Source organism: Aspergillus wentii (genome assembly GCF_001890725.1).
Source record: "Aspergillus wentii DTO 134E9 unplaced genomic scaffold ASPWEscaffold_4, whole genome shotgun sequence".
Lineage (NCBI taxonomy): Eukaryota > Fungi > Ascomycota > Eurotiomycetes > Eurotiales > Aspergillaceae > Aspergillus > Aspergillus wentii.
The window spans coordinates 3,711,087-3,734,735 of record NW_024467835.1 but is presented as its reverse complement, the minus strand read 5'-3'; the positions used below and the strand labels follow the sequence as shown (position 1 = coordinate 3,734,735).

Sequence of the window (23,649 nt, the reverse complement as noted above, 5' to 3'; positions counted from 1 at the left end):
AGATGTATATTAATTTCTGGGACATCTGCAGAGGCGATATTCAGCATGGACATTCAACGTGGATATGCCGCTGGTAATCCCGGGATTGATCCATCGGCTTCGGATCCGGGCTATCCGGGAAGAGTGGCGGATATAAAAGGTGGCCTGGCGACACCACCATCTTGGTGATCAACGTATAGCCAAACCAGATTTATAACGTCCGGATACTTTAATAATTGATAATGCCTAGCCGGAGGGTTTAAATGGGTTCTCCGATTACGTTTCTGACCGTGTTTTGCTTATTCTTCAGTAAAATCAGCTAATGCACTCTATATCTGCATTATAATAGCAAATCATTAAGATTGTAGCATAAACATTACTTGAGTGTTTCCAATCAGAAGTTCTCTTTATTTAGTCCGCATTTTCTCAGTCCTTTTTTGCCATCTTTCTCTGAGAGTTCTCAATCAATCAAATAAATAGCCACCACGACAGAGTACCCACAGTGGGTCTATCCGCGATGGTCAACGAATGACAGCAGCAGCATTTCTCCATTCGTCGCTCCTCGGAGTTTAAGATGGAGCACTCCGATCTTTCTTAATCCATCCAAATCCTCCTTCCTTCTTGGGCTTTACTCTTTTGAACAAGTGACATCATGCCACTTGCAATCTGTGCTGATCTAGTGGACACAAAGAGTGTCTTGGCTGCATTCAAAGATATATCTCCGCAGTTCAAGGATGAATAATGCTGGCGGTGGATTTGTCAAGGAGCCATTTCTAGTATTCCATGAATCTTAGTATACTGCTGCGTTTGATTCACATAGAATACACAGAGCATATATCTCCCATGTTCATATAGATGGGATGATTGATAATCTGTGAGGCTTCCACCAGAGACCATCATACCAAGTCTGAAAGTAATCCCACTCCTTCAACGTCGCCTTAGCTCAAGCAGTCCAAGCACCCACGACCAAATCCTCATATGTCGGTGTATCACCAGTAAGAAAAGTCCATCAGTCTGCCTGTAAACCTTTTCTGACTGGCCAAGCGCCGACTCGAACGAGTCAAGCGTTCTCTCTCTCTTTTCATCTCGCACTGTTAGGTATTCCCAATTCTGCTTCCTAGCTCGCTCAGAAAGACTGCTTTTGATTGCTCTGCGGTGGTAGGGTTAGATCGCAGCCCGTGAAAGCAAAGAATGACATATTGAGTGAAAGTCGCAACCACTTGCAAATTCAGTGCTTTCTGCAGTGCTAGGGCCAAGGGAGGGAATAGGAAGAGGGTCTCATACCTGGAATATTGTGGCTTGGTATAGTCCTAATGCAGTAATGATGATAATAAATTGAATTGTGGTTGTGGAGAGGCTTTAATCCATGTTCATCATCGAATATAAGGGCATTATTCATTGTTTCATCAAAAATAAAATATGCAGTAACCCTCATAAGGTATATCCACTACTTCAAGCTACCTATCAATTACAATCTCCACTAAGCAAAGCTACTCTTGTTCTTCTCCAAATACTCCCTCCAAGTCGTAGCCTTCAACCCGACACTCGCCAACAAGCTCTTCGTCTCATCCAAGCTGCGATTGTTGTAGTAGCCTGGGTTATCGATAAAGAGATGATTCTCAAGCATCTCGTCAGCAATCGGGGGAGGCATGAACCCTTTGTATGTTTCCGAGTCGACCTGTACGTATCGCGTCTTGTGACCAGTGACTGCTTCGAATTCAGCCAGGATTTCAGCGGGAGTGTAGTAATCGGCAGCGGCGAGAATCTGCGCCCCAATGAGCTCCGAGCGCTTCTTGATGGCGGCAACGACGAATTTGCCTATATCGTCAGTGAGCCGAATCTTGTATTGAAGGTATTGGGATCCTACCAAAATCTTCAGAAATATCGATCAAAGGGAACTTGGCGGTGCTGGAAACCGGGTAGGCGAGGGTATACACATCGTCCTCACCCTTGCGGATCATACCAAAGCCAGCAAAGTTGGACATGAAGTAGCCAGGCAGGACGAATGTGGCAGGCAATCCGGTGGATTGAATATATGCTTCGACCTTTTGCTTCATGTCAAAGTGGTGCACATTCGTAAGGCGACCGCCAGAAGTCTCCGTCACGTTGAGCAGAGAGGAGAAGATGATGTGCTGCACGCCTGCTTCTTTGGCTGCGTTGGCGACATTCGTGCCGTGGACTAGCTCGACTTCAAAGCCGCCGCCCCATGCTGGAGTAGTGACCAGGAAGACAGTGTGAGAGCCTTTGACGGCATCGACCAGAGAGGCTGTCGAGTCCATGTCGGCCTTGCTTTGTTAGATTTCTCAAGATAGATAGACAAGGGGAACGTACACTCTTGACTTCAACACCCTGCTTCACCAACTCCTGTGCAGCAGGCTTGGATACATCGCGAGTGATACCTCGGATCTTGAACTCCTTGGACAAGGCAGCATCGGCAAGGATGGCTTTGATTATAGAACCACCCTGGTTGCCGGTTGCGCCGAAGACGGTGATGAGTTTGGACATTGTGAGGATTCTTTTTTCTGATGATAGAATGGAGTCTTGTAGACGATTATACAATGAATATATTGATTATTTTATACACATGGATGTCCTGATATAAATTACATCATCTCGACGGGCATTATGTATAAAGAACCCCGAGGCCGAGACCCCACAGCCAATCAGCGTGCAGTATGCAGCTCCCCCGGAGTACCCATTCCGAGCAACCACGGTTTTGTCAGCCGCGAAAGATGTCTATTGATTGATAATATTATGATAAGCCGGGGTTGAACAGTATGCCGAGTCAAACTATTGTAAAATATTATGAATAATGGAAGTAGTCTGATCATAAGCAATGTTGGTTCATCGAAATATACTCAGTGTAGATCGTAGCTTAAAATAGGCCCGTAAAATGCTCCACGGGATATGCCAAATCCGGCTAGCGGGGAGGCACATGATCTGGATGAATCGCACCTCATCCAACTCTTAAACTGACTCAGCTTTGCTATATCCTTTGCGGTGCAAGGCATGTCTCAACGGACAGGGGATTCATGGGTAGGGATCTTTGATACTTGGGTGACGTTTGATTACTCCTGCCAACACCAAGTCGACCGAGTAAAATGAATCTCTCCCGCAATCCTCATATTCCATCTGTGAGTTGGTATGCCTGTTCAATGTTCGACTAAATCTAATAGGCCAAGTGCACTGAGTGCAGAACACGTAAAGTAAAGGTAGAAGGCAATCTCAAAGACATGGTGTATCTGCTCTAATGACAACAGTGCTCAAAAGAACGTCCTTCATGTGCCCAATGCAGGCATCATCGAATTCAATGTATCTACGAATCAAAGACCAATCGAACTCCATTGACAAGGGCGTGAGTTGATTGAATCTACAAGCATGGACATATCTAACGTGACCAGCCACCTGACAAGTGTTGAAGAACGACTTACCAGGTTCGAAACTGCCCTGCATAGACTCTTTCCAGCCGGTAATGTCGAGCGTATTGTGCTTTCTCTGGCCCAGGATCAGAATAGTCAACTGGCAGAGATTGGGATGCCAATAACTACTCCTGGTCAGACTGTATTGCCACTGCTCCCATCTCCTCCAGAGTCAAACCAAGAGCAAGTCCCATTGACTCTCCCTGGATTCGATGACTTGCCATGCAATGGTCAAACGGGTTCAGACATTCAAGTCGGGTGGGATCGCTTCCCACAGACCCCTGATATGCCCGATGAGAACAGTCTTGTTGATGCCTTTTTCAACAATTACCATCCAGGCCAGCCTTTCATCCATGAAGCAACATTCAGAGCCGAGCATGACAGAAGGCTATCTAATACACCTAGTCTTGCGTGGCAAATCTTATCCAAATCTGTCATGGCAATCGGCGCATGGACTTTAGAAAGCACAGACATTGACCTGCAGCTATATAACCAGGCCAAAGGACTCCTCGAAACAATACCCCTGATGGAACCAGGAAGCCTCACACTCGTGCAAAGCTTGATGCTTCTGCACGAGTTTGCGCAGAAACGGGGCATGCAGGACATGAGCCTCCAGTATCTGTCCGTTGCCGCTCGGATGGCAATCAACATTGGTCTTCATCGGGAATCCGGCAATTCCACATTCAGTCTATTTGAAAGGGAGATAAGAAACAGGGTCTGGTGGAGTCTGTACATTTTCGACAGTTGTTCTGCCAAAAGCTTTGGGCTGCCACTTCTTCTTCCTGAGAATAACTTCATAAACACCAGTTCTGTTATGAACATACATGATGAGGTATGCTGCATCGTACGATTATTTCATGACAGACTGACACTGGCAGACTCTTGACCCAACCACCACTTCATTACCACCAGAGGTGAATGGCCCAACCTTGTATTCGGGGTTAATCTCCCAAGCCAAGTTCCATCTCCTGGCAAACAGTATCTATCGCCGCCTCATCGCCACCCCATGTATATCGATTGCCGAAGTACAGAAACTTGAAGCGTCCATTGACGATTTGCGTGACTCGTGTCCGTCGTATCTCAAAGGCAGCGGCTCCGTTCTCGAGTCCAACTGGCTCAGATTTGCGAAAGACCGGCTGCGGATTTGTGATAAGAATCTGCGAATTCTCATATGGCGGCCATATCTTTCGCTCTGGACTAGCAGAGTGCAGTCTATACATGATGAGAATGATGTGTATCGAGAGTCTGCATTTCGATGCCTGCACGCCACGAAAGGGTTGCTGGCCCTTGTGGTAGACAGTATCAGGAATCAAAGATATACCCGACTTAGTGCATCTTTCTTGCTGTGAGCTCTTCAATCAACCAAGTATATCGCATATTCTAACTTCATCAGATACTGCCTCTTCCACGCAACCTTGATATACGTGGTCTTTCTCAAAGCCGGCTCCTCACTCCCCGAATCTGCCTCTTTCGTGCAAGATATCAGATTGATTAAACGTGTTGTGTCGCAGTCATGGATTGGAAATGATGCACAGGTCACTCATTTCCTGAACGTGATCAACCGGCTATGCGCGCCATTTGATACACCCACTGCATTGGTTATAAACCAAGATATCAATTCACAGGCTGAAAGTAGACATCCTGAAGCAGACACAGTCATCCCAAATGACCCGAGTGCCGATTCAATGATGACGGACTTGTTGACCTTCGACTGGTCGAGTGATCAATGACCAAACTGATATTATAAAACAATATTATTTGTATCGCCGATATAAATATACCTGTTACTAGACAATCTGAACCTGATCTCTATCCAAATCCCCTCTCTCAACCAATCCATCCAAGCACGCCCTCACTCTCCCAGCAACCTCCACACCATAGTCTTTAAACGCCGGCAAATGACCCGAAGAAGAGCCAGGCGCATATCTCTGCTCAACCTTCAGCCAAGCAGTAGGCCTCAGACCTTTACACGCAGCACGCATAGAATCCAGATCGTCCTGCGTATAGCCCCCGCCAACAATAATCGCAGCAGGAGGCGCAGTACCACGCAGAAGACTGGGTAACTCAGTCTTTCCGATTTCTGGGCTCATTATTGACTGGATTACTATTGCAACATGTTAATAAGTCAACGTAAGAGTAGAGGAGGTTGGACATGCCTTCGTATTCCGGTCGCAATGCTGCGGTGACAGAGGAGCTGACTTTTTGATTTCGGCCGCAAAGGACAACTGATAAGGGGTGGTGAGAGGCACTGGTGCTGTATGTTCTGAATAATGCTCTAGATGACATTGTGGAGTGGATACGTGGTTGAAATAGAGAGATGTAGCTGTGATGTTATTGGGATGCAGTCGAGAAGTGGAGAAATTCCATAAACCTTACTAAACTACCCAGCCCCTTGTATTATATAAACTAATAATTAATTAGAAAAGTTATTCGTAGACTATCATAACTACTAGGTTAACCTTAATACGGATAGGCTTTTATAGCTTCATTTCTATTTTCACTTAACCTACAGACACGATGCATTATTTCTGCCTCAATCTCAATGCAATCCACTCAACTAACAAAACCGCATCTTCAAATTCGCATCCAAACTCTTCTGCATCGCCACCCGGAACAATTCCTGAACCCCGCTCTGATTTAAATGCGAAATCGCCTTTTCCGTACTCCCCCCAGGAACGCAGACTTCTTTTCGCAAACTCGCGACAGGCTTGGAGGACGCTTTCGCGAGAAACCCCGCACCAAGACACGATTGAACGACCAGCGGCTCAGCGGCGTCCCGAGGAAGACCCATCGCCTCTGCCGCGGCGACCATGGATTCGATGACGAAGAAGAAATGCGCTGGGCCGGATCTATCCTCCATGATTAATGGGACTGGTGATGGGTTTATAGATTAGGAGAAAGGCAGACTTACCCGGATACAGCCGCGACGACGTCTAGCATCGACTCTTGCTCGACGATACTGACAAGGGGAGATACCTCCTCCAGAACGAGTTTGACGTGATTGACGCGAAGCGTGGCATCCGCGGATGCAAAGAGCGCCGTCGCACCCTCCCTCACCTCCACGGGCGTGTTGGGCATCGATCGGATAATCGCCGTGCCTGCCGGCAGCCAGGATTGGAGCTGGCTGACGGTGATGCCCGGACACATGGTCACGATGGTAGGACGGACAGAGGGGTCGAGGGACTCGAGGGCGGGAGCGAGTTGCTTCGCGACCGTGGGAATATCCGCGGGCCGTGTGCAGAGGAAGAGGATGGGGGGTGGCGCATTGTCCTGGGTGGGATTGTGGCGTAGGATTTCGGTGTCTTGCCAGATGCGTTGGTCGAGGTTGTTGTCTGTGACTCGGAGTTGGGGGAATCGGGATTGCAGTTGCTGGATGTGTTCGGGGCGTCGGGCTGTGACGGTGATGTCGCAGTTCAGGGTCCAGGGATTGGTCGAGGAGAGAATGCCGCTGATGATGGCTTGGGCGAGATGGCCGCCGCCGATGAAGGCGAGCCGGATGGGGTCGTGGGTGGAAATCGTCATGGTTGCTGGATGGGAGTTGACGATGTCTGGGGTTGTGGAGGTTTATGTGGTGACAGGATGGCTGAGGTGGACGGATGCATTCTGCATTCCAAGCCATGAGAATGACATGACCAATGAAGGGGTGAACCAGGAGCTAATTCCGTTGTAGAATGCCGCATTGCGGGATTTTGACGTGAACTTAAATGGTGATATGAATTTACATTGACAAATTGTCTAAAAACTACTACAGTATACTAAGAACACTTTCGATCCGAGCAAACACCTCCCGTACCGTATCCTCATCGACCAACTGCCGGTTTCCCTCAAATTCCAAATGCAGCCTTTCCTTCCGGGGCGTGGCATAGATTTCCGGACGCCCTCGAGGAAGCAGATCGTGTTCGTGGACACTGATCGTACTTTCGGCGTCCAGAAACTCGAATTCCATTTCATCCTCCTGCTGGAATGCCGTTCGCCAACCAAAGTCGACCACCTGCTCCGGCCAGTCGGTGCAGTGTCGAATAATCTCCTCCATTCCTGCAGATTCATGGGCCGAGTCGTCGATGAACTGGGCTTGCAACTGCTGAGCGATCGTGACGAGTGTGTCGTTGGGACGGATGGATGCGATGATTGGCACCTCAGTCATGGTCGGGCCCACGACGTTTTGTAGACTGCCAGGAAGCATGGAGCGGCCTGTGACGAGACGGCCAAAGACGACATCTTCTTGTCCGAATTGCTGGGCGAGAGCAATGGCACAGGCTGCGTGGAAAAAGGTTGCGCTGGAGATGCCTTCGTGGCGCTGGCTGTTTGGCATCGGGAAGGATGTTGCGACTGTCATTCGATCGGCAGTACTGTATACCGCATCAATGGGACTCGATGAACTCCAGCTGGGATGGCAGGAGGTCTGGAGTCTTGATGTCCAGTATGTGAGACTCTGTGCTTTCTTATGCTCTCTGAAAGATATGAATTGCCGGAAGGTTGGCTGCGTCGGCAGTGACTGTTGATGGTAAAGAGCTGCCAATGCTTGGATCATCATGCCCCAGGTATACCCATCGAATTGGGCGTGTGCAATCCGGAAGACCAGGCGATGCTGTCCACCTCGATGCCGGATGGCCATGAAGCGAATGAACGACTGCCCGAATTGGCGCGGTCTCTGGAGATCTTCTTCACAAAGTGTACGGGTGAAAGAGTCCACTTCGCCATCAACATCCAGCGTATCATAGACCGGTTTGAACCCATCCAGAAGGACTTGCCAGAACCGCCCATCCGCTTGAACAAATACTGTATGAAGTATGTCGAAATGATCGACGAGTGCTCTACACGCCCATTCCAGCCGGGCAAAGTCGACGTTTTGGGGCAGCCCAAAGATCCAAAGCGGCAGTCTCCCAGGAGGGTCCTGCAGGGCGTCAATGACTGCGCGTTTTTGAAAATCGGTGCACGGAATGACATCCTTGACAGTGCCTGCATGCTCGTCCAAGAAGGGCTCGACGTGATCTTTCAGGAATGACGCGTGATCATCCTTCAGAAACGCGAATGCCGGCGGGGGCTGCGAGGCTTCGTCTTCCTCCACCTTCTGCGTAACCAACAAGGCCAGCTGAGACAGACGAGGGGCTTTGAAGATCTGTGCCACCGTGAGTGACAGTCTCTGAGCCCGTGCGGCTGCAACGAGTCGCATGGCAGCGATGGATTCACCACCGATGCGGAGAAAGTTGCTGTCGGCGCTGATACTGGCCACGTCCACGCCGAGCACAGAGGACCACAGGAGCTGCAGTGTCTTTTCCATCTCGGTGGATGGTTCGCGGCGTTTGTGGCCATGGGATTGCAGTTCAGCCAGTGCTTCCAGAGTCTGCGCATTGCCCAGCTCTCGAACAGCGCGACGATCGGTTTTGTTTGTTGCTGTCATTGGGATTCGGTCGACTGGAATATACGCGCCGGGCATCATACTATCCTCAGTGAGCATTGTATCTTGGATGAATATCAGAATAAGGACACTTACTATAGAGGTAAACGATCGCTCAGCTTCTGCTCCAGGCTCTCCATGAGCTTGCTAAAGGCGGATAGACTGTCCTCTGATTTCTTGCCCATCTGAGGGAAACTGATGAAGACAGCTAGTAGAGGACTGCTATTCTGCGGTCTGATGATCTCCGCCGCAATCCCAGCAGACAGACTGGCATCTCCCAGACAGACGCGAACGTGGTATTCAACTTCGGCCAGTTCAATTCGCTGGCCTCTCAGCTTGATCATGCCATCTTTCCGACCGATAAAGTCGAATGACCCGTCTGAGTTGTACCGGAGAAGATCACCAGTCTTGTACAAAGTCCCTGATCGCCCTGGCTGCGTGGACGTGTCTTGCAGGAGCCATGATGGGTCTTTGATATATGCTGCCGCCGTCTTGTCTGGATCTGCAAAATACCCTTGGCTGACGGTGGGGCCCTCGATGAGGAGCTCTCCAATTGCCCCGATGGCTGCGAGACGATCTGGGCACCCTGGCTTGACCAGCCACATATTCGCACCGTATGGCCGTCCTACATGGTTGTTATGGCAGTTACTATCGAGACGAACAAACGACAGGGCTTGGGCACATTCAGCCGGACCGTAGATGCCAATTATAGCCTCTGCGTGAGTCCAGCGCACCACCTCGGACCTTTGGATAGGCTCTCCTCCCATTGCGAGGCATCGAAGACCTGGCATGGAGGATGGATCCAGAGAGCGAGCAACAGATGGTGTAAAGTACACATAATCACACTCCATGCGGTTGAACGCGCCCGGGATGTCGTTCCTTCGTTCTGCTTCGGACGGAATGCAGAGACAGCCCCCGCAGATCAGGGTCTGCAGATGGTTGGACCATGACACGTCAAAGCTGTAGGAGACAAAGTCGAATACCCGTGACGACGACCGAATATGCAAGATGTCCTGCTGATGGGTTACTGCAGATGCAAAATTGCGATGAGTGGTGACCACACCCTTTGGTGTACCGGTGGAGCCACTGGTGAACACAACTGTCCGATGGTCAGTCCAGCTATTTGAAGGGATATACAAGACATACCGTAGATTGTATCTGATGGATGGGTCTGTGGTAATGTAGATGAGCCATGCGCCACGGGCGAGTCAAGGTGATGACGGTCGACAATCAGCACCTGCGCATCAGAGAGACTACGAGCCAAGTCATGATTTCTCGCAGATGTGAGAAGGAAGCTCGGATGCACCTGCTGTACGATCGATCGCAGCCGCGATTCCGGCTGTGTTGAGTCCATGGCGAGACAGGCAGCGCCGGCTTTCATGACTCCTAACGCGGCCACCGAGTGCCACATGGACTTTTCAAAGCAGAGCGGAATGATAGTCCCTGCACCGGCCCCAAGAGCGACAAGTTGTAATGCTAAAGAGGTTGAAAGCATATCTAGCTCAGCATAAGAAAGCTGGCCATCCCAAGAGCATATCGCAGGGGATTCTGGCTGCCGTTTGACGGTGTCGGCGATAAGTTCATGAACACACGCTTCTCTGGCCGGGGGAACCGCCGCATTCCACTGCCACAATTGCTCGATATCCTGGGAACTGACAACGTCGATTGACTCGACGGCCTCGGTGGTTGAGACGGTCAGTTGGCGCAGGACATGTTCAAACTGCGTTGCGATCCGTTCCATCTGCACCACGTCCACGACGGTTGAATCAAAGCTGATCTCCATACTCAGGCCATTGTCTTCGGTTAGCTGGAATAGAATCATCACCGCATTCGGGTTGTAGTCATCCAACTCATCATTGGCAGAACCTATCTTGCTCTGATCAAAGGGGCCGTCGATGAGTGTATTGTCACCGCCGTGCTGGGCAGGCTGTACCACCAGAAGAGTGTTGAATCGAGTGCCTCGGTCTGTATCCGCATTGATGCGTCGGATAGCTAGCAATTCCGTCTGCTCATAGGCAATCATATCAACGGACTGCTGTTGAATGTCCTTGAGAAAACTGTCCACGTCTTGCTGCTGGTCCAGTTTTACTCGCACCGGGACAGCATTGATTAAAGGCGCAATCATTTGATCTAGCCCTTGCAGAGGGCCCTGTCGCCCAGTGACCATGGCGCCGAAGACCACATCTTCCGTGTCTGTATAGCGAGCGGTTAGGATCGACCATGCCGCGCGTATCACTAAAGCTGCGTTAGCAATCTGAAAGCGTCACATCCAATGGTGCACGACTTACTGGTTGAAGCCGTGGCATCCCGTTGAGGCCAGTAAAAGCCCACAAAGTCACGTCTCACAGTGCTGTCGGCTTTGGGATGGTAGTCGTCATGTGGCAGGGCTGGAAAAGGAACTGCTTCAGAGTCGGCAAATTGGTTCTGCCAATACTCTTGCGCTTTCTCCTGGTCCATCTCAATAATTTGCTTCACAAAAGCCTGGAAGGGTGCAACGGGTGTGTGGTTAGCCAGTCCTGCATAGACTCTCGATACCTCCTCAATCAGAAGATTCAGCGAATAACCGTCGTAGATCGCATGGTGCTGCGTAAGAAGACAGTAGAGGCCATCTGCGGCATTTCCAACGATCGCTAAGCGAGTAAGAGATGTTGAGAGGCCCATGGATCGTTGGTCTTGCTCGATGAATGTTGACACCGTATCGCCCGTTTCCCATTCCAGCGACTCATTCACCCCCACCTGCACCAGGCCTTCTGTCGGCGTATCCACGATGCGGCAACGGAGGATAGGAGCTCTAGTTTGGCTGACTTCTTCCCATGCGCTCCTCAGGCGAGGTATGTCAATGTTCTCTGTCAGCCGAAGGGCAAATCGGGCGATGTACGACGTGTCACTCTTTGCTGTCATGGATAACAACGACTTTTGCACGCCGGTGCAGGGAAAGACATCCTGGATCTCTGACCTGCTGATATTGCATTGCTGAGAGATATCATCGAGGGTCCGTTCGTTGTCCTCTGGATGCTTCAACAGGGAGAACGGAGTGACTCTGACCGGACCAGCATCATCGTGATTCGGGTCCAAGGGCACCATTGCCTGTGCCATGTCGCATAGCCGGGGCTGATTCAAGATCTTTTGTACAGGCAAAGATATGCCCTGACTGCGAGCTAAAGAAGCCAAACGCATGGCGGAAATGGAGTCGCCACCAAGTCGAAGGAAGCTGCTGTCGATATATATTTGATCGGCTGGAACCCCAATCACGGATGTCCACCATGTCTGTAGCAAACATTCCTCTTTTGTAGATGGAGACTGGCAGTTTGATTGCCTTCCACTGTCTAGTTGCTCCAATGTAAATCGTGATCCTATCTCTCGTAGACGCCTCCGATCTGTCTTGCCACTGGGCGTCAACGGCATCGGATTGATGGCCACAAACGTGGCGGGAACCATATACGTGGGCACTCGCTCTGCCATCCGATTCTCCAGATCGCCTGCTATCGTGGAAACGCTCGTCGAGTCCGACTCGATAAAGGCTACAAGAGCAGCCCGCCCAGTGACATCTGGGGTCACCACCTCTGCAATAACAGCGGCCTCGATGGCCATATCCACGAGGGCCTGTCGGAGATGATGCTCAACCTCCCCCAGCTCTATCCGCTGCCCGCGGAGCTTGACCTGGGTATTCTTCCTTCCGACGAAAAGTAATGTCCCATCGACCGCATCGTACTTGACCAGGTCTCCTGTCTTGTATAACCGGCCTTCTCTGCCCGGAACCCGACCGTTGGGATCTCCCCTGCGCAGCCAAGATGGGCTTTCAATAAAGGCCGAGGCAGTCTTTTCCTCATCCATGAAATAGCCCTGTCCAACCAGCGGCCCTTCGAGGTATAGCTCTCCGACGGTTCCGAGAGGCGACAGGCGCTCGCTCGATTGTGGATCGACAACCCATGTCGAGACACCGTATCCTGTGCCGATTGGGATCTTTGATGGGATAGGACTGGGGACTTTCCAGTAGAGGGTGCCAACGGAGCATTCTGCTGGGCCGTAGGAATTGACCGTCCTCACATGAGTCCACAGCGCGAGATCATCGTGGGTAGGGGCTTCGCCGCCGAGATAAATATTCCGTAGCGTCGGGATGGAATTAGGGTCAAGCCAGCGCGCGATAGACGGCGTTAGGAGGGTATCTGTTGCTCGGAAGTGGCGTAGACTCTCGGTCAGATGGCTTTTTCTTTCTTCGTCACTTGGTATGCACACCGTGCCTCCGGCGGCTAGAGTGGGCAGGACCGCTCCGTAGGTCACATCGAATGAAGGCGCAGAAAAGTCGTACATTCTGCTCGCAGGGCCCAGGTTGAAGACCGGGTGCTGATGAAAGATGGCACTGCAGAAGTGGCGATGCTGAATGAGGACTCCCTTGGGCGTTCCAGTGCTTCCACTTGTAAACACGGCATAGAGCAGGTCCGATGGATGGACCGGTGGAAGTGGTGTGGTCTTTTTGGCTCGCGCAGATAGCTCGCGCATTGAATCATGGCTCACCTTGACAACATGCCCGACTATAGAGGAGCCGAGTGATGCATTCGTAGGTGACACCAGCATGAGGATAGGCTTCACCTGCTGCACAATTGCTTGGAGTCGTGATTGTGGAAGCGCGGGATCGAGAAAGAGCCCGGCGGCGCCAGCTTTAATGACACTCAAGAAAGCAAGGAAAGAGAATAGACATTTCTCAAAGTACAGCGGAATGATCATCCCTCGAGCAACACCCAGCTCGACGAGCTGATGGGCTAGTTGGGTCGACAAGTGGTCGAGCTCTTCATATGTCAATTCCCCATCCCAGGCCGAGATGGCAGTGGCTGCTGGCTGATATGCTGCCGTGTCTGCTATAAGATCATGGATGCACCGGTCAACACTCGCGTATGTCTGCGAGTTCCATTGCCAGATCTGGCCGAGGTCTTGTGTTGTGATCATTTCGAGATCGCTGACGGCAACTTCATCGACCTCATCGGATGTCACGCTGCGCAGGAGATGTTCAAAATGGTGCGCCATTGTGCCAACGGTGGCATGATCAATCACTTTAGAGTCGAAAGTGAACCGCAGCTGGACTCCATTGTCCACAAGTGTGCAGCCAACCGAGAATGCATACGAGCTGAACCCACGATAGCGATCTCCCTCACTTTCGGGAGATGACTGCTGGGGTGCGAACAAACCGCCCTCGTCCATCTTGGTCTCTGGGGGCTGCACCATCAGAAAGGACTGGAATCGACAGGCCTGCCGTGCCTCGTCGTTGATCTTCTGAATCCTCGACAGCCCGCTCTGCTCGTACGGAATCATCTGTGTTGCTTGGTCTTGTGCGGCAATCAGCATGGCTTGGATACTCTGATGGCCCTTGACGCTCACGCGAATCGGGACAGTGGCAATGGTGGGAGCGGCCAGTCTATCAATGCCTTGGACTGGAGCATTGCGGCCGTTGATGACAGTCCCAAAGAAAACGTCGGATGAATCAGAGTAGCGAGAGCAGAGCAAGGCGAAAACGACACGGATTGTCGTCGACGGGGTAATGTCATCTGTTCTCCAACGGATGCCACGAATGGAATGCTCCAAACTCGCCTCTGGACGGGGCTGATATGCTGAATGAGGCAGCGCGGGAAACTGAGATGCTTCGAGACCGGCAAACTGCGAGGCCCAAAAGGTGGATTCGGCATTCTGATCCTGTTGGCTGATGTACCGTACAAAAGGCTGGAAGGTGCTTAATGTGAGAGGCTGTGTGCCGTGGTAGAGTGCATCCAGGGTATCCAGGACTAACGACGTGCTCACACCGTCATAGATGGAGTGGTGCATCGTGAGGGCAAAGGTGAAACGCCCGCGTTGACCTGGCGATGTCGCGAATAAACCGCATCGCATCAACGGCGATCCTAGCCCGATCGGCCGCTGCTTTTCCTTTGCGATATAGTCCTCTGCGTCGTTTGCCTCAGTCCACACGTCGGCATCTTCGATTACGACCTGCACTAAGCCTTGACCGGGGAGATCAACGATGCGTGTTCGCAGAATCGGAATCCTCGCCACTGTTTGCTCCCATGCGGCTTTGAACCGGCCAATGTCGACAGAAGATCGAAGCTCCAGGATGTTGCGTCCTGTGTAGTCTCCATCTCGCTTCGTCGTCAGTGAGAGCAGACCTTCTTGCAACGGTGTGCAGGGGAAGATGTCTTCTACGCTGTCTTCAGAGACACCACACAGAGAGGCGGCCTGTTGTCGGGCCAGTTGAATATCCACAGATCTATCCAACAGAGTGAAGGGGTCGACCTGCCCATCCTGGTCATCTGTGGTGCTCTGAATCACAGCCGCCATATCGGATAGTACCGGTTTCTCAAAGACCTGGGCCACTGTCAACAGCACTCCTTGCTCGCGGGCCAGCCCAACAAATCGCATGGCTTCAATCGAATTCCCAAGCCGGAGGAAGCTGTCGTTCGCGGAGATCGTGTCCATTTCAACGCCCAAAGCAGCCGCCCACAAGCTCTGCAATGTGATCTCTGCTGCCGTCGTGGGCTTTATGTATTGGCTGTTGGACTGCTGCGGCGTGAACGCAGAGCCAATTGCCCGCAGTGTCTTGCGATCTATTTTCCCGGTTGGTCCGATGGGAATGGCTGGGACGGGGATGTAGTAAGAGGGAATGGCATAGCGAGGCAGGGACTGTTGCAGCTGTTCATTCAGGCCATGCGTGATGGCATCGACGTCGTCTGCCACAAGGAAGGCCACCAATGTGAGGCCATCCTTCTCGACGATGCTATCCACCACGACTGGGAAGTCTGCAATGCCCACACACTGTCGAATGTGATATTCAACCTCTTCCGGGGCTACTAACTGGCCACGCACCTTGAGCTGAGCATCCTTGCGCCCGATAAACACCAGGTTCCCGTTGCTGTCGTATCGAGCCAAATCGCCCGTCCGGTAGATGCGCCCTGTCCGTCCTCTGCTGCTTCCCTGGCCAACGGCGAGAAACGACGGGTTGTTGCAAAACGCCTTCTCTGTCAAACTCGGATTGCCAATATACGCAACCGCGCATGCCGGACCCTCGAGAGCAATCTCTCCAGGAGCTCCAAATGGCGCCAACCGATGAGGATTATGCGGGTCAACCAGCCAGCGCAGAGGGAGATGGCCAGCTCCAGCCTCGTCCGCAGGGCCCGCAATCATCCCCGTGTACCAGGATGGCCGGGTGGCAGGGCAAACAGCAGCCAGACTGCATTCCGCCGGGCCATACCAGTTGATCACCTTGCACCTGCCGCTCCACCTGGCCACGTCTTCTTCGGCCAGCTTTTCTCCCGCCTGGATGAGCGATGACAGAGTGGGCACCGCGTGAGGGCTAAGCAGTCGTGCCGTGGACGGGGTGCAGTGCAGCACATTGGCCGCAAACCGGTTGATCGCCCTGGCCATGTCGCTGAGCCGTTCAGACTCGGAGGGAATACAGAGACAGCCCCCGTACGCAAGAGTGGACAGCGTTTCCACCGTCGCGACATCAAAGTCGTACGAGGCAAACTGGAACAGGCGAGACGAGGAGCCCATGGCGAATACCTTTCCGGCACCCTGGATGTTTGCGTTCATCGTGCGATGATTCCACAGAATCTGCTTGGGTTCGCCGGTACTGCCAGAAGACACCAAGACTATTGCAGGGTCGGTCATTCTAGGAGAGGGGAGTGGATTGTCTGAGACGGGTATGTCCAGCATCTGATCGATAGTGAAACATTTGGAATACTGCTTGATCACGTCCACTCGTGATGGTGAAGCCACGGCGAGCACCACGCCGAGGTTTCTGAACACGGTGCCTATACGATGATCAGGCACAGCGACAGACTGCAGCAAACAAACACCGCCGGCTTTTAGGATAGCCAGCTGCAGGATCGGTACCCACTTGGACTTTTCCAAGGCCAGAGCGACTGTCGACCCGTTGGAGATACCCAGTTCGAGCAACCGGTGGGCGAAGTCTGTGGACAGCTTGTTCAATTCCTTGTAAGACAGCTGGCCATCCCAGCCATCAATTGCTATCGAGCCCGGCTGTTTGGCTGCCACGGATGAGATCATCTTGGACACTGATGTCTGTGGCTCTCGCGGAAGCGTGGAATTCTGCTCCCACAATCGAGCGATGTCGAGATCAGATGCCGTTTGAACATCCTCCAATTTGGTTTTTTCTGGGTCTGACGTGCATAGCTGTCGAAGGACTGTCTCGAACTGACCAGCGATGCGATGAATCTGCCGGTGGTCAAGAATATGATTATCAAAGCTGATGTGCAACCTCAGCCCCGACCTGGTCAGCTCGCAAATTAACATCAACGGATACACATTGAAGGGATCAGTTCCCCGAGTGTCAAGATTAGAGGAGAAGCTCCGTGCTTTGAATAGCAGACTGTCATTCTGCAGACTCTTTCCTTCAGCCAGTGGCTGAATCACCAGCAAGGTCTGGAACAGCGCCGAGTCTGCATTCTGTACAGTCCGTTGAATATTCTGCAGTCCGTACTGCTCGTGCGGTACCATGCGGATGCTTTGATGCTGGATCTGACCCAGGAATGTCCCGATTGTCTGCTTCCAATCGATGGACGTTGCAATGGGTACTGTAGCAATGGTCGGACCGCTGCAGCGTTCGATGCCAGCCATATTCGCCTGTCGCCCAGATGTAGTCACCCCAAACACCACCTGGTTCGAGGCCACATACTGCGCTTCGAGGATGGCCCAGGCGGATCGGAGGATGGTTGAGGGCGTCATTCCGGCATGTGGCCACTCCACGGAAATCGAATGATTCATCTGTTCGTTGGCCTGTGGGATGTAAGTGGAGGAGGGAAGGACTGGAAACTGTTGGAGCTCAACGTTGGAAAGCTGGTCTTTCCAGAACTCGACGGTGTCTCGGGGGTCAGTCCGCCGCAAGTATTGGATGAAGTTGCGGAATGGCGTAAATGATGCGTGGCATTGGCCAAGGTACTGGTGTTCAAGTTCATCCAGAATCATCCTGAGGAAGGAACCGTCGTAGATACAATGGTGAATGGTGAGAATGAAGCTGCCTTCCACAATGGCAGCACGGCAGAGTTGCATCCCCATGCCCATTGGCTCCTGTTCGTCATCTCGCACATACGTCGCCATGTCAGTGCCATACCGCCACGGAGAATCATCAAGCAAGACCTGAACCAGCCCTTGCCCTGGGAGATCGATGATCCGAGTTCTAAGGATGGGCAACTCCTGCACGGTGGATAGCCACGCCTGTCGTAGTCGGTCCGGGTCAACAGTGGGCTGAATCCCAAGCACACTCCGCGATATATACTGGCCATGGCTTTTTGCGCCTAATGCCAGCAGGCCTTCTTGAAGCGCAGTGCAGGGATAGATGTCAAGGACCTGTTCTTCTGGTACTCCGCAGCGCTGAGCAGCAGACCTGCGACTATCCTCCTTGTCAACGTGTGAGCTCAAAAGTGAGAATGGAGGAACCTCTTCGACGGAGCTACTTCCCTTTCCAAGTCGCTGCGACATACCCTCCAGCACAGGGGACTCGAATATGTCCGAAACGGTAAGCACACATCCATCGTTGCGGGCCAGGGCAACGAGGCGCATCGCCGTGATAGAGTCGCCTCCCAGACGGAGGAAGTTGTCCGTTGCATAGATCGACTCGACGGCTACACCCAAGACTTCTGCCCACAGTCGTTGGAGTCTCTTCTCGTTTGCGCTGGAAGGCTCCCTGGCCTTCTTCCGAGACGGCTGCATCGCCGCCAGCTGCTCTGTCGTGAACGAGCTTCCGATTTGACGCAGACGCCGGCGATCTGTCTTTCCTGTCTTGCCGATGGGAATGGCGGCAATGGGGATGTACAGCTTCGGAATCATATAAGACGGCAGCACTGTCATCAGATACGATTCGAGTTCGTCGACCGGCAACGTGGGCTTGCTATCCATGTCGCGGTAGCTAAAGAAGAGAGCCAGGGTGTCCTTGTCGCTGAGGGATGGAGTGAAGATCTCTGTGACAGTCTGGACCTCATTGCTGCCCTTGACAAACCCGTGGACTAAATGCTCAATGTCCTGAAGATCCACACGTTGCCCTCGAAGCTTACGCTGGGAATCCAGGACTCGGCCGAGGAACAGAAGCGAACCGTCAGAGGTATATTTGACAAGGTCCCCCGTTCGATATAATGACCCATCTCGCCCCGATACCATCCAATATCCCTGCTGGAGCCAGGACGGGGAGATGAATTGCTGTTCATTCAACCCAGCACCGCACCTCCCTGTATAGCTGGCCACGAGCGGACCCTCGATGCATAGCTCTGCAATGGCCCCGACTGGAGCAAGAACATTGGCATTTTTGGGATCCACTAGCCAGGTACAGGCTGCGTGGCCTCTCCCAATAATTCCTGGCTGCCAGTCGTTGGGATCAAGTTTATACGAAGTGGCTACGCACGCCTCGGCCGGTCCATACCAATTGTACACGACGTCCACATACTCGGACCATTGCGATGCCGTCCTTTGTTGGAGCTTTTCACCAGCAAATACAATCGTCTGGATTGACGGTACGTCTTTGGGCGCAATGGACTCCGCAACTGACGGAGTCAAACAGATCCAGTTCGCATTGTAGTGAGCAATGCTTTCAACGAGTAGATTCGTTCGTTCCGATTCAGACGCGATGCAAAGACAGCCACCGGCAGCGAGGACAGCAAGCGTTTCTACTGTGCTGACATCGAAATCGTATCCTGCGAATTGGAAAACCCGGCTGTTATTATCGATCCCGAAGCATTTCTGAGCGGCCGCAATGTTGCTCGAGAGCGTCTCATGGCTCCATTGGATCGGCTTTGGCGTCCCGGTAGAACCAGATGTAAAGAGAATAAAAGCCGGATCGGCGGCATGGAGCTGTGGCAATGGTAGATCCGGATTATCGTCAACGTGCGTTTTAATCAGCTCGTCATGGGTCACCACCAGCGCCATGCCAGTAAAGGGACACAAGTGGGATGCAGCCGACGTCACGATAAGTGCTGGCTGCAAAGCATCGACAATCTGGCTGGCTCGTTGACCAGACGTTGGTGCAGAGACAGGCAACGCGATACATCCCAGCTGAAGAACAGCGATCATGGTGATGGCCAGCCAGGAGGACTTTTCGAAGCTCAGCACCACGATGGAGCCGGGCGTCACCCCATGCACTCGCATTTGTCGTGCAACCGCCATCGACTTTTCCTGCAGCTGTCGGTATGTGAGTTCGTTGTCCCATGCGTATATGGCGATACCGCCTGGTTGGGTAGCAGCGCGGTGCGCAATCAGAGATGTTACAAACTCCGTAGCGGCAGGTGGTAGATCTCGGTTCCATGTCCAGATATCATCCAGATCCTCACTGGTCAAGGGGCTGAGGTCTTTCAGTTTAGAATGGCCAACCTCCTCTGAGCACAATTGGCGCAATAGATGCTCGAATTGCCGCGCCAGCCGTTGCACCTCGCCTCCCCCAATCGCCCCCGAGTCAAAGTTGATCGTGAGCTCGACACCAGACTCTCCCAGCTGACAGATAATCATCATCGCGTAGGAATTGTAGACCCCCACACTGTCACTCCGACCATCCTTAGCTACGAGTACGGGATCCCCGTGGCTGTCCGCGTCCAAAGCACCTGGCATCGACACCGTGTGTGCCCGGGAGAAAAGACCACCCGGTTTCTGACTCTTTCCTTGATGAGCGGGCTGGATGACCAGCAGCAGCTGGAACTGGCTGGCTTCCGCAATCTCCTCGTCGATCCGCTGAATGCGCTGTAGCCCAAACTGCTCGAAGTCTGTCGTTTCTACCATCTGTCTCTGAATGTGCTGCAGCAGATCTTCGACCGTCTCATCCCAGTTTAACTTGACGCGCACAGGAACAGTGGCTATAGTTGGTCCCGCGATACGTTCAATATCCGGCACCGGGGCGTGTCGGCCACTCACGGTAGCTCCATACTTTACATCGTCTCTGTTTGTGTATGATGCAAGCAGGATCGCGAGTGCGGACCGCACCACGGACGATGAAGTCGTACCGGTACGGGGCCACTGCACCGCACTGATGGCGTGGTGGAAATCGAGCTTTTCCTTTGGATGGTATTTAGGAGACGGGAAGACCATTGCATCGGAGCCAAGGAGCTCTTCACGCCAGAAGTCTGTGGCCTTTGCAGTGTCCATGGCCATGACGTGCTTGACAAATGGCTGGAACGACAGGGGGGCGGAAAAAGCTGAAGTCGACCGATACGCCATGTCAAGAGTATCCAGGATGAGCATCGTGGTCCATCCATCGTAGATCGAGTGATGCATCTCCAAGGCCAGACGAGGCGGTTCACTATGAATGATCCCAGCCCGGCACAGTGGCCTCCCCAGATGCGAGGCCGGAGAACTGGTAGTTGTAAAGTCGCGGATAGCCTCATATCGGAGCAATGCCACTGGGGCCTTCACGACCACCTGAACGAGACCTTCGCCTGGCAGCTCGACGATCCTCGTACGCAGAATGGGTGTTGCTGCCACGGCCTCTGTCCAGGCCCTCTCCAGCTGGCTCATATTGATGTCGTCGGGCAGGTCAAAGACAGTGCGTGATGTATAGTCGGCGCTGGCATCTCGCGCACTGATGGCCAACATCCCTTCCTGCAGTGCTGTACATGGATAGATATCCTCCATGTCGCCAGCCTCCACTCCACACAGTCTGGCAGCTTCTTCACACAAGCTCTCTTTGCTTCTCCCGCCGGTCAGCAGGAAGAAGGGGAGCACGACTTCGCTGTGGAGAACACGATCGACCTTGGTTGCCAGTTCGCGCAGAATGGGAAAAGTAAACACATCGGCCACCATCAACGACAGCCCTTCCCTCCGCGCTTCTGCAACCAGATACATGGCGGTGATCGAGTCTCCCCCCAGACGCAGAAAGCTATCACCGGTGCTGATTCCATCGACTTCCCGCTCCAGAACCCGGGCCCAGATGTGCCGCAGCTGTCTTTCCGCGTCGGTTGTCGGCTCGCGATACTCGACAGGGGATACGATGGTGGATTGGAGCTCGACGATCTCATTCCAGTCCAAATTGTTGCCCATATCCAGGAGTCGCCGTCTATCAGCCTTACCGGTGGAGGCGACGGGAATCACATCGACGGGGAGATACACGGTGGGAATCATAAAGGAAGGTAAGATCCCACGCAATCTGCCTTCCAGGGTGTCAATCTGGCCCTTGACGCGTTCTCTCTCGTCTGGTCGTGCCTGAACAAACAGAGCCAGTGACAGCGTGTCTGACCCACGCGGCATGACGACGTCTGCAATCACCGAGAGATCTTCGTCTAGACAGCCACGGACATGATGCTCCACATCGCCAATTTCAACCCGCTGGCCTCGGATTTTCAGTTGTGCGGTATCTTTGCGGCCCATGAATAGCAGTCGCCCGTCTGGTTTGTATGTGACCAAATCTCCTGTTCTGTAAAGTCTACCTCGTCGACCTGGGATCTCGCTACTTCCTTCGAGCAGCCATGGAGGGTCATGGATAAATGCATCAGCAGTCTTTTTATGGTCAGATAGATAGCCTTGGCCGACGAGAGGGCCTTCTAGGAACAGCTCTCCAGTCTCTCCTGGGGCGGCCAGTCTGCTGCTGTCATTGACATCAACCACCCACGTGCAGTGACCAACTCCCCTGCCTATATCCGGACGACCTTCGAGATGCGAAGTGAGGCGGGAAAAGGCACATTTGAATGTACATTCCGTTGGGCCGTACGTATTGAGCAACTGTACCTTGTCCGCCCAGCGAGTGATGTTGTCTCGGTACGGCATCTCTCCACTCAACAACACCGTTTCGAGAGTAGGGGGAATGGGGTTGATGGTGCGTAAGACAGTAGGCGTCACGTTAATCACGCTGGCCTTGAATGCAGTGATGGCGGCGGACAGATCGTTCAGCATGTCCTGCTCGTTCGCAATGCAAATACATCCTCCCGCGCAGAGGGTGTGCAGGAAGTTACTCCATGCGACGTCAAAGGAATAGGGGGCAAAGTCGAACACCCGTGATGTTGAATGAAACCCCAACTTCTTGCCTTGGTGATGGACGGCACTGCGCACGTTCGCATGGCTGATGCACGCGCCTTTCGGCTGTCCGGTTGTTCCACTGTATTCATTAGTGTTTCGTTCCATCGCAGAAAATGGAAACTACATACGATGTAAATGAGATATAGACTATATCAGATGGAGAAGCGACCGGAAGTGTGTCGGCTAGCTCCTCCATCTCGTTGAAAAAGGCATCATCCAGCTGCAGAATGGAAGTATCTGCCAGTCCCGCTGCTCTGATGGCATGTAATGGTGAAGAGATGATGACATGCGGTTGTGCCTGCTGCACAATCGATCACAGTCTGGCATCGGGCTGTGTAGCATCCAGCGCAACGGCAGCGCAGCCTGCCTGGATGACGGCCAACATGGCCACGCAGGTCCATCGCGACTTGGAGAACAGCAGCGGGATAACAGACTGGCGGGGGGTCTGCCGGGCAATCAGGCGTTGTGCCACACGGCGAGACAGCGCATGCAGCTGAGCATACGTGAAATCCCCATCCCAGGCGCACACAGCCAGGGCATCTGGATGATGCGCAGCAATCGTGGCAACGAGATCATGAACACAGCCCGAGACAGTCTCTGGGACATGGGCATTTGCACGCCAAATTTGATCAAGATTGAGGGTATGCGACATGGTGAACTGGCATTGATTGATGGAAAGCGTAGAGGACGTTGTGGCAGTACTGCAAAAAGAAACTCTTTGGTTAAAAGGACACCAGACCGTAACGTAGCTGTCAAATGCACATGCTACCTAGAAAAGTGTAGTTCCGGGCTGACGGATGCATCATCCGTGGTGGTGAACGGATCCGGCCAGGCGTCTATAAACATCAAGTCCATGGCATCTCCATC

The 23,649-nt window shown here is 52.6% G+C and overlaps 5 protein-coding genes across 5 annotated transcripts; 1 reads left to right on the top strand and 4 right to left on the bottom strand.

The window, feature by feature from the left end:
• Positions 1 to 1,354: 1,354 nt before the first annotated feature.
• ASPWEDRAFT_41314 (NmrA/HSCARG family protein) lies at positions 1,355 to 2,498 on the bottom strand. The gene is made up of 3 exons (XM_040835527.1): positions 2,311 to 2,498; positions 1,853 to 2,264; positions 1,355 to 1,803 (listed from the first exon to the last, which is right to left on the bottom strand). The coding sequence occupies exons 1-3, from the start codon at positions 2,482 to 2,484 to the stop codon at positions 1,460 to 1,462; spliced, it is 930 nt and encodes a 309-aa protein (XP_040689756.1). The 5' UTR covers positions 2,485 to 2,498; the 3' UTR covers positions 1,355 to 1,459.
• Positions 2,499 to 3,161: 663 nt separating this feature from the next.
• Positions 3,162 to 5,128, top strand: ASPWEDRAFT_112273 (uncharacterized protein; the record flags this gene model as incomplete). Its single annotated transcript, XM_040828316.1, has 5 exons — positions 3,162 to 3,191; positions 3,240 to 3,334; positions 3,381 to 4,230; positions 4,277 to 4,743; positions 4,792 to 5,128. Coding segments are annotated over 5 exons (1,779 nt in total), but the record flags the coding sequence as incomplete, so codon positions are not given.
• On the bottom strand, positions 5,069 to 5,710 carry ASPWEDRAFT_41313 (uncharacterized protein). The gene is made up of 2 exons (XM_040835526.1): positions 5,555 to 5,710; positions 5,069 to 5,502 (listed from the first exon to the last, which is right to left on the bottom strand). Exons 1-2 carry the CDS (start codon positions 5,682 to 5,684, stop codon positions 5,186 to 5,188), a joined length of 447 nt encoding a protein of 148 aa, XP_040689754.1. The 5' UTR covers positions 5,685 to 5,710; the 3' UTR covers positions 5,069 to 5,185.
• A 152-nt stretch (positions 5,711 to 5,862) lies between these two features.
• On the bottom strand, positions 5,863 to 7,035 carry ASPWEDRAFT_41310 (pyrroline-5-carboxylate reductase family protein). Its single transcript, XM_040835524.1, has 2 exons — positions 6,310 to 7,035; positions 5,863 to 6,247 (listed from the first exon to the last, which is right to left on the bottom strand). The coding sequence occupies exons 1-2, from the start codon at positions 6,918 to 6,920 to the stop codon at positions 5,956 to 5,958; spliced, it is 903 nt and encodes a 300-aa protein (XP_040689753.1). The 5' UTR covers positions 6,921 to 7,035; the 3' UTR covers positions 5,863 to 5,955.
• Positions 7,036 to 7,104: 69 nt separating this feature from the next.
• ASPWEDRAFT_60166 (uncharacterized protein) lies at positions 7,105 to 23,434 on the bottom strand (the record flags this gene model as incomplete). The annotated part of the gene is made up of 5 exons (XM_040838502.1): positions 7,105 to 8,839; positions 8,893 to 9,895; positions 9,943 to 11,031; positions 11,085 to 22,861; positions 23,100 to 23,434. 5 exons carry the CDS (start codon positions 23,432 to 23,434, stop codon positions 7,144 to 7,146), a joined length of 15,900 nt encoding a protein of 5,299 aa, XP_040689752.1. The 3' UTR covers positions 7,105 to 7,143.
• Between the last annotated feature and the right edge of the window lie 215 nt (positions 23,435 to 23,649).

Coding starts and splice junctions, on each gene's coding strand:
- ASPWEDRAFT_41314 (XM_040835527.1), bottom strand. CDS start 2,484: ATGTCCAAACTCATCACCGTCTTCGGCGCAACCGGCAACCAGGGTGGT. Junction 2,265..2,310: donor AGGGTGTTGAAGTCAAGAGT/GTACGTTCCCCT, acceptor TAACAAAGCAAG/GCCGACATGGACTCGACAGC. Junction 1,804..1,852: donor TTTGATCGATATTTCTGAAG/ATTTTGGTAGGA, acceptor GGCTCACTGACG/ATATAGGCAAATTCGTCGTT.
- ASPWEDRAFT_41313 (XM_040835526.1), bottom strand. CDS start 5,684: ATGTCATCTAGAGCATTATTCAGAACATACAGCACCAGTGCCTCTCAC. Junction 5,503..5,554: donor ATTGCGACCGGAATACGAAG/GCATGTCCAACC, acceptor ATGTTGCAATAG/TAATCCAGTCAATAATGAGC.
- ASPWEDRAFT_41310 (XM_040835524.1), bottom strand. CDS start 6,920: ATGACGATTTCCACCCACGACCCCATCCGGCTCGCCTTCATCGGCGGC. Junction 6,248..6,309: donor GTCGTCGCGGCTGTATCCGG/GTAAGTCTGCCT, acceptor CATGGAGGATAG/ATCCGGCCCAGCGCATTTCT.